The sequence below is a fragment of the Hippoglossus hippoglossus genome, chromosome 4 (genome assembly GCF_009819705.1).
Source record: "Hippoglossus hippoglossus isolate fHipHip1 chromosome 4, fHipHip1.pri, whole genome shotgun sequence".
Taxonomy (NCBI): Eukaryota; Metazoa; Chordata; class Actinopteri; order Pleuronectiformes; family Pleuronectidae; genus Hippoglossus; species Hippoglossus hippoglossus.
The window spans coordinates 19,410,036-19,419,676 of NC_047154.1; the positions used below are offsets into that span (position 1 = coordinate 19,410,036).

The window sequence follows — 9,641 nt, forward strand, 5'->3', positions numbered from 1 at the left end:
TTTTTTTAAGTATATAAGATTACTGTTTATTAATAATCCTAGAGTAAAGTTATATACCACTGAGTCTGTACTAAGGAGAGAGTTGGTTATCAATGAATGATGTTATGATAACAAAGCAGAGTGAGGATGAACATTAGGCTCAGCTTCAGTGTAAATGTTTACTGTCGTGTTTAGACCAAGTCCTGTTGCTGATGTGATTGTTCCTGTTGAAAGTGAAGGTAAACTGCAGCACGAGCCTCCCCCTCCTGCTGCTGCTCCCCCCTGCTCCTCCTCCTGCTCCCCTGGTTTTATTTGCTCCATATGGTGTTTGACATGGTACCCAGGGAGAAAAGAAAAAAAAAATCCTGTGTGGGCGGAGGAAAAGCCTCGTATTTTGTCCGTCCTGAAATTTGATTCAGAAGTTCAGGATCCTGGAAGACAAAAAGCAAACGGAGGGGGAGGGCAGAAAGGCTCAGACGGACGGAGTGCAGGGTTTTTTTTTTCTCTACTGCCAGAGGAGTAAAGGCACCAAATACTCTGCAGCCTCCGACCAAAGTAAGTTCATTTATACAACTAATGCATCTCATTGCATGAAAACTCTCATCTGTGCATTTATTGGAGCCAAACACAAAACCTCAGGGTCTCTGCAGTTAAACCAGTGAGCTGCTGGAGCTGCTGCTGAGTGGCCGCAGAATATAAGATCAAACACAGAAGGACTTTTACGCACAGATTCGTGCGGGTTCTGGCGCATTTAGGACCAAGTTACGCATTCTCCTGCAGCCTTTGTACTAAACCAGTCAAGGTAAAAGTCCATGTGGTTTCTGGGGGGGGGGGGGGGGGGGATGGAATTCAAAAGGCTTTTTTCTTTTTTTTTTTGTATCTGAGAGATTGGCTCCGCAGCGGGAGAGGGGCTCTTTAGCCTCGGGGGCTCTGGAGAAGCACGTTGCCTCCATACGCGCGTTTCCACATCCACGCCAGTCCCCGAGAAGCGCCGATTTACACCCCCCCCCCCCCCCCCCCCCGTCACCGTTGCGCTCTATACATGGAGAAGTCCTCGGTGTTTGGAGAAAGATCCTCGACGCTGATTTCTTTTGCTTCTTTTTTATTGCGTGCGCCACAGCTGGATGTGCGCCAAAAACATAAAAATCCCCCCCCCCCCCAAAAAAAAGAGCGCAGAAGGAAACGCTCCAGCTCCAGACTGCACATGATCATCAGAGAAAATCACCTCGCGGCTCAGATAACGGCGGAGCAACAAAAGAAAGACGCGTCACTGGTGTTATTCTACACTCACAGCTCCCAGAGACTCACAGCGACAGACCGTCAGTGGGATTCAGCTACAAGTGATTGAAAAACACAGATTCAGATCGTGCAGGAGACAAAAAACAGAAATACCACGTTGTTAAAGAATAGTTCACTAATTACAAATACATTTAATAATATAAATCAATTACTAAAGAACGGACTACTGAGTACATTCACCCATACACACTCAAGCAGCTACTGAGTACTATTTATGTATCTGCAACCTTTTATGTGCCTTAAATATGTGTTTATGTTTATTATCTGTATTTTCTCCTGCTCTTTATTTGTAGGTTTCATTTTACTGTACAATTCTTGAAGAGCTGCTAAACAGATTAATTTTTTTTAAAAACATGACAATAAAGAGCTATTCTATTCTATTCTAATGTCCTGAAATCAAACCTATACTAAAAATGTACAAAACTCTAAAAGTAGTTTATAAAAGTCCTCATTATGCAGAAAGACACTAATTTGGATCATTACTCTTTTTGTTTTTTCAAAAAGAAAAATCATATCAGCTGTTGTGTAATGTCAGTGGAGTTAAGAAGTGAAATATTTCCCTCTGAGTATAAAGGAGTATCAAAGGGTTGCAAGTAAAGTAAATTGTGCTTAAGTACAGTACTTGAGTACATGTAGTTAGTTACTTTCCAGCACTGGTGGAATGCGTCTCTGGGACTTTAGTTTTTTTTTTTCTACTATTATCACTGACGTCCCCAACCTGACGTCGCCTCGTGTCATGTCTGACCAACATGTATCTGCTACTGAATATGACATCACAGTGACTCCCAGCCACACAAACTGGTCCTTGGATAAATCGGATTGGTCACCAGATGATTAAAGAAACAATGGAAAACATCTGTGACAGAAGGATTTCTTACTTTGTTTAATAATATGTGGCACAAGCCTGCAAGGCCATAGCCTGAGATAAGGGGTCAAAGGTCAAAAAGGTCATGAGCCAGTCTGCTATCAGGCCAGCTATAAATGTAGTGCTAATAGTGTGCCACCATTGTATCCAGGGCAGAAGTCAAGATTGAAAAAATACTGAGAGCAGATGTTCCTCCTCAGTGAAACCCTCCTGGATCTGTTTTTCACATATTATATTTATTGGTTGAATGATATTTTTCTGTATTTTACTTGAGTAATGAGGGAAAACCTTCTGATTTAAACCCTTCAACACATTGATAGGAAATTATAATTTACCAGACTCTGTATTGAGCCTCAATATGTTCCTCAATGTGTTTGTTGCATCAGGTATCGAGACCTGACAGCTATTGAATGTTTGGTCAGATTCTTGGCTTTGAAGCAGGAAACTTTTCTAACTTTAACTCACTGATCATTCAGGCAAAGTTTTTTGTGTTTTTTTAATTGAACACTGACTCACTGATCAGTCTGATTCGTTTAAGAAAAGGTTTGACATGTTGGGGTATACGTTTATTAGCTTTCCTGACGCGACTGATTGCTCCTCACTCTCATATCTGAAGCAGGGCCAGGACTCTGTTAGCTTAGCATACAGACTGGAAACAGAGGGGAACAGCTAGCTTGGGTCTGTCTCTTGTCGCTGAAAAACCCACCAGCAGCTCTGAAGCAGGTTGTTTAACTCACAGATTCACAGAAGCCTTAACAGAGGACAAAAACAAAGGTCTAGATTTTAGAAAAAGTCTCAAGAAAACAAAAAAAGCAAGCCACATTTGTCAGAACAGAGGTTGTAAAGTGGTCGAAGAAAATGGGAATAAAGGAGAGAGAGAGAGATGGCAATTTGTAAAAAGAAAAAAAATATCTGCAACTTCTAGAGACTTCCACTGTTGCTCCATGAAATCAGGATTAGAATAATACTTTAACAGTTTTCCAGTATTCTTAATGAATGACCTTAGAAGTTTTGTCAGGATCTATGGTGATGTGGCATCTCTCTGTGCCACCAGTGGCTGTAGTAAATGGCTCTATTTATATAAAGCATATGGGGGTTTTACAGAAAGGGGCTTTTAAGGCGTGTATGATCCCTGTGTTCATGTCACTGGCCACATTTCTCTGGTTAGGTGACTGTAACTTTGATTCTCCTTTCTCCCTGCGACCACCAGGCTGAGTGACTATGAGCACCTCAGGGCTTCAGGACACCAACCGGGAGAACGTGAAGGAGCTCGACAGCATGAAGGAGTCCATCAGCGACATCATCAACCAGCTCCAGGACATCGACCCGGCCAGGCTCTCCTTCTCCCCCTTCCTGGACCTGGACACTCAGATCTCTTTGGCGCCTGTGTCAGACAGCCCCGAGTCCTCCATGGAGGAGCTGCACTCGTCCTCCCACTCCGTCTCCGGCTCCCAGCGCTCCCTTGAACCACCACCAGCGACGCTTCAGCCAAAGAGTGAGTTATTACTGGGACTTGTTTACTGTCTGATGGAGCTGTAGGATCTGAGTCCAGAGCAAATTTGCAAAGAGTCCAACTGGAGTTGCAAGTGTGGGGACAACTAACTAAGTGATTTACTTAGAAAAAGGTTGTTTATTGGTTTCAAGTCAAGACGTGAGGCAGAGACAAAGTTTAAGAGGCAGAGACAAAGTTTAAGAGGCAGAGACGTGTTTAGAGGCAGAGTCAGAAGATCTACTGTCCTGCAGGAGGGAACCTCATCTATAATCTGAAGTGGGTGAATGTTTGTGACCTCAACACAAATATTCCTGATAGTTTATGCTAGAGAAGAGATGCAGATGTTTGGATGCTGATGTTGTTGATCACCTGGGTGAGAGGTGAGACAACATCTGCAGACGCTCCACCACGAATCGTTGAAATCAGCGTTATCTTTATATTGGAAGTCAAACATTTTATTTCTATCTGGACTTTAAGGAGCTTTAGTTCCTGCTGTGGGCATCGATGATGATCTGGTCTTTTTTGCTTGATGATAAATGTAATAATTAACTGAAATGAATGATAAACCTAAAGATGAAAAAGGATTTTATGAATTTAGGATGAGGCTGATAATGTTTTATATTTGTCTTACTCAAACAAATGCCACGAAACACCAGCAGCGTGTTATTCTCTCGACTTCTCTGTCTGTCTCTGTCTTGCAGCTCTGAGCCCACTCGCTCCCCCTGAAGACGTAAATCTAAACAAACAGATCACCAATACACTTTTATTTCTTTTTCCAGTAGTTTCTCAGCAGTTTCCTAAAACCACAGGACACTGTAACTTTTCAAATATTACTCAACCAGCTGTGGATTAATACACATTTGGTGCAGTGTTTACAGCGGCAGGATGTTGTGCATGGGTCTGAATCAATAAAAACAAAAAAGAGGGAACGTACTCCTCTTAATGAAGGGACACGTCAACAAACCACTGAAGCTCAGAGTCACCGAGGAGGAATTAGGTTTTGGCCACAGATACTGGAATCCATTCATTGCTGGTTTGGGTCTTTCGATGGTATTTTAGAAGATACATATATGATGTGGTCACACTAATCTTTAACAAAGCCTCGTACAAAAGTCTCTGAGAGGTTACATGAGACTCAGGTGTCTGCTTTGCACGGGGAACACAAAGAAGTAGATGAGGGGTTAGAGTAAACCTGCAGCTGAAGGTTGTAAGTATAATAATGATAATAATGATTGGGAAAACTCTATTTCTATAGCACTTATTTACAAAGTGCTTTACGAAATACATGGGAATAAAACAACTCAGAACAAAACAAGACAAAACAAAAAAAGGAAAGAATATATATAAAGAAAATGTGTGAAAAACAAACAACACATTTAAAAATCAGACATTAAAAGGTATGTACATGCAGGTTCCAGAGCCTTGAGGCCCTGGTAGTCACCCTCAGTAACCAGCCTTATGGAGCTACTAGCAAGTGTAGGTTGAGCATACAGAGTTAGTAACCCCCTGATGTAACTGGGGCCCAGACAGTGGCATCTGGTATTAAAACCTCTGCTCTGCTTTGAACAGGCTCTGCTCCCTGCCACCAGCCCCCCAGCGAGGGCCTCCCAGAGGAGCCACAAGCGGATCAGACGGAGGGGGGGGAACCGGATCAAACTCTTTCCAGTCCCATCATCACAGAGCACAACTTGGACGCCGCCACGGAAAACTGCATCAGCACTCCAACCCCGGCCTCCCAGGGAGACCTCCCCAACGGCACAGACGCCCCGAGATGGAGTCCGGAGTCCACCAATCTGGACTGCACTGCGGACGAGGGCCGACCTCTGATAGGCCCTCCACCGGAGAGCGTGGAGCTGACAGTGTGGAGCTCGCAGGGGCGGGGAGAGACTTGCGAGGCCACGGCGGAGGCTGCGGCGCGGGGGCCATGCTGCTGCCGCTGCTGCCAGTGTAAATGCTGCCAGAGTGGCCGAGTCCCTGCTTTCGTCTCAGTCGTGGCCTCTCTGCTGTGTGCAACCGGGATCCTCTATGCACTCTATTTCTATGTCCCCATCAAGCCCCCCGACTGCCCCGACGTGGCCAGCCGCATCATTTTCACCCTCTGCTGCTGCGTGGTGGCCGCCGTCCCCATCCTGCTCGGTAGGCTTCAACCACCTGCACTCCTCTGACTTCTAGCAGCAGCTGTGTGTGCACCACAAATGAAAGATACAGATTAAGAGAGGATTTGGTTTGTCTGGCCGCCTCGTCTCGGAATGTTTCAATGTCTCCTGTCCCCTTTAATTTCATGCGCTTTCAACCTCCGTGCAGCAGACGTCTCCTCAGGCCTCTGGAGAGAAGCATAATTTCCTTCTCCTGTGCATAGCTTTAAATGGAAACTACAATAAGGGGTTGGCTGTGTGTCCTGTCTCCCAGGCTTTGACCTAATTGTTTCAGAATATTTTAATCACTTCCCAACCTGGGCAACCAGAACCAGAGGGCAGGTGGCAAACACATCCAGAACCGAGGCTCATCCAGATCATTTTCCTCTCAACTATTTGTCAGGCTGATGACAGTGAGGAGTATCTTGCATGTGGGCCACTCTGCTGGCAGTTGCTGTATTCAAATGAGGAAATTAGGGAAGACAAAGCAGACTGTCAGATGAGATCAAGTGCAGCTAGAAGTTGCTGAAAGCAGAGACTTGTTTGTGGAAAAATGGCTCAGATTCAATTTGCTAACTGACGTACTGCTCTTTACTCCCTCGCAGCGATGCTCATGGGCGCGGTGTGCCAGTTCTGCACCGGCTCCTTCGGCCTGCAGGAGTCTTTCCCAAGAAGACGGGCCGTTCAGCAGCTGTTCGTCACAGCCTCCTTGGAGCAGTTACTCCTCTATGTCCTCAACCTCGTCGTTATGGCCACTTTACTGCCTCAAGACCAGCTGCAGTTGGTTCCCATACTGGTTGCCATGTTTATCTTTGGAAGGTGAGGCCTACAAGTGGAGCAGAGGAGTGAGTTGTTGAGAAGAGGATCATTGAAGTCATTAGGCCTCCTGCTCTGAGGACCTTACGTTTCTGCACAAGTTACAGCGTCCAGTGGATGTTTAGATATTTTAAAAGTGGTGGAGTGACAGGCCAACACAGCCGTGCCGCTCACATGGCTAAAAACAAACACAGCCACTGTCATTAGCACAGCCGAAGGGAGTTTTGGCAGCATATCGCAGAGTTTGACACAAGTTGAGATGAACTCAGCTCCTTCACATGCCTCTGGTTTCTCATTCTGTCTCCGAGCTCTGCTTCTACTCTATATTCTTCTTATTCTTTTACTCAGTCACTGTGCATTCAAGTCCAGTATGAGCCATGTGAGTTTGGTTTAACAATGAAATACAACATAGCACTTTAACTTGAAAGAACAAACAACTGGCCCATGAGAAATATAGAATCCAATTTTATTAAAACAGAAGTTTTCTATCCGTTTGAGAAAGAGACACAACAAACATGTGGCAGGTTTCTGTGTTTCTGTTTCTTTAATTTAGCTTGACTGGGTTTTATGGATTAAGAAAACTCGATGTAATGTGTTGATAAGAAGTGAGTTCAAGTTGCCTTCAAAGAGGCTGACGGTTTCCTTCTGTTCATAGTATTTATGCTAAACTATGCTAAGACACGTTCAGCTGTATTTCCCAACAAATGAAACTCTTTCTTTAATTCTATTTTAGTGACAGTTAGCATTTTCTGTACAAGTGCATGTATTTTAATTGCAGATATTGGAGCTGTTCACTAACCCTAACCCTAACCCTAACCCTAACCCAGTGCAGATACTAACCCTAACCCTAAATAGATGAAGTCACAATATCAACACCTTTCCCTGTAAAAGCAACAACATAAGGAACAAGCAAAGTTAAACCTATAAACTAGTCAGACTAAACTAAACCTCCTTTCTGAAGCAACGTTTCCTGATATTAAGCCTAACTGAGTGGTTTGAGTCTGGTCTAACTGGTGCTTGCTTTCTGAAACATCACCATCAGAGCCGCTCTGAGGTTTTTGACCTTGTTCTGATTTGCTGTCTTGGTTTCCTTTGATCCTCTGCAGGCTCGTTTACTGGGTCAGCCTGAACGTGTGCAGCTCCTGGCGGGGCTTCGGCTCCGGCCTGACCGTCTTCCCGCTCCTCGCCATGGTGGCTCTCAATCTGTTCCTCATGTACATGCAGAATCTCAAAGAGCCCCTCTTTGGCTCGCAGGACGTCCTCTATAATCAGGTCACCCCCTCTTCCTGGTCAGGGGAGACATCACAGAGCGCGAGTGGCAAACCAGACATCCTACCCACAGACATCCTGGACTCTCAGTGAGGAGGCGAGCTGCGCTTTCTTCTTCCAGAGGAGGAGATCCTTCCAAAAATAGGCCATTCCTGTGGTCTGTAGTTCAGCACGCTGCCACTATAACCTCCAAGTGTGTGACGGCTCAACTTCTACTTTTGCTCCTCCTATACAGGACTGTTTTTTATGTGGATTCATGCTTATTATCTGTAATGTAAGAGCTCTAGTGGTGGACGAAGCCTTTGAACAATGCTGTAGTCTTAAGACGCGTGTCCTTTTAAGCTATTCCAGTGCCTATATTTAATGTTTTAAACTCCCAAGTACTTAAAAACTCTGCTATATATATGTACTATATATGGCTGAATTAGGTTTGACCCTAAAAAACCACGAGCAAAGCAACTTCAAAGCTGAGACGTTATTATTATTTTAACTGTCCTAAAGGATTGTACATGATGAAGGAAGAATTAAAGCCATTTGTAAAAAATCCCTTCTCATCTGTTCCATTTGTTTTGACCCGTTGATGCTTCTTGCTTTGACTGAGCAGCTATTCCTGGAGAAAGGGCAGCGTGTGTTTACAGCGCCGGGGCTGTCATTATATGATACCATGCTCTCCATGATCTCTGCTCGCTCTCCATCTCCACCCTGCTGGCGTCCACGCTGCTGCTGCTGCTGCTGCTGCTGCTGCTCGCTCCGTCTGTGACAGCGAAACCAGGCCAACACAAAAACAGCATGTTGAGAGAAAGATTAATGAGCGATTCAAATGACTGTAATTACAGGGAGGTTGTAGGACAAAAGGGCATTTATCAAGTAAAAATAGAGATTTTTCAGCCTCAAATGTCAGGTTTTACTTTCTGAGATCCCCGACCGAAGGCCATGACCAAAACTGACCGTTTTCTGTCTTTATAATATTTTCCTCTTCACTTTTTTTTCAGGTGTGCAATAGATGAGAGAAACAATATTGTTATAGGTGGTTTTGGCTGCAGGTCAAATTAGTTCATCCGTTTTAAAAGTTGACCTCATAACTTCGGAGTCACAGCAAAAACACTGAATGATTTAATTTTAAATCTTATATATGTTATTATATATTTTATATCTTATTATATATCTTACGTGGCCTATGAGATAATCTATTTTTAAATTATTTTGCAATCGTACAAATGATCCAATTTAGATGCTTCATCTCTCAGATAATTTCTCTTTATTTCAATCATCTAATCTTTAGGCAAAATGGTGAATCTGAGTTATTTAAAAAAAAAAAAGTACATTTAACAATCTGAACCTGAACATGCAGCTTATTATTCAGACACATGCACTGAAATCAGCTTATTACACATAAGAGGGAATTGATTTGGTCTGTGCTGAATACAGGGATTGAACCAGCACAAAAATATAACAGCAAAGAAAAAACAATAAAGTAATAAAAAGTAATCAATAGAAATCAGCAGAAGGACTTTACTCAGATTTACTGCAGCACACAGGTCGACCTGTGGGACAGAGTGTAAAGAGAGGACTGATTACAAACAGTATGGTCCATAAAGCATTGCATCATACAGAGCAATGTGACAGGTATGAGGGCACATGATGGAAAAGACATGCTGCTGATATATGTACAAAAATATACAAACAACATTGTCTCTAGATTGAAATTTGAACGTCTCATTTTTACGAATATCTGCTGATTTAGATTGTGCGATAAAGGTGAAAGCTCTGCAGTCAAAACCTGACT

At 43.6% G+C, this 9,641-nt stretch overlaps 1 protein-coding gene across 1 annotated transcript; it reads left to right on the forward strand.

The window, feature by feature from the left end:
* The first annotated feature begins 311 nt into the window (after positions 1–311).
* Positions 312–8,399, forward strand: LOC117760453 (transmembrane protein 79-like). Its single transcript, XM_034583486.1, has 5 exons — positions 312–534; positions 3,354–3,638; positions 5,205–5,771; positions 6,376–6,589; positions 7,693–8,399. The coding sequence occupies exons 2-5, from the start codon at positions 3,365–3,367 to the stop codon at positions 7,946–7,948; spliced, it is 1,311 nt and encodes a 436-aa protein (XP_034439377.1). The 5' UTR covers positions 312–534; positions 3,354–3,364; the 3' UTR covers positions 7,949–8,399.
* The last annotated feature ends 1,242 nt before the right edge of the window (positions 8,400–9,641 follow it).

What these genes read in the sequence shown, in the direction of transcription:
- LOC117760453 (XM_034583486.1), top strand. Translation starts at nt 3,365, where the DNA reads ATGAGCACCTCAGGGCTTCAGGACACCAACCGGGAGAACGTGAAGGAG. An exon ending in AGCGACGCTTCAGCCAAAGA is followed by an intron (nt 3,639 to 5,204) that starts GTGAGTTATTAC and finishes TGCTTTGAACAG; the next exon opens with GCTCTGCTCCCTGCCACCAG. An exon ending in GCCATGTTTATCTTTGGAAG is followed by an intron (nt 6,590 to 7,692) that starts GTGAGGCCTACA and finishes GATCCTCTGCAG; the next exon opens with GCTCGTTTACTGGGTCAGCC.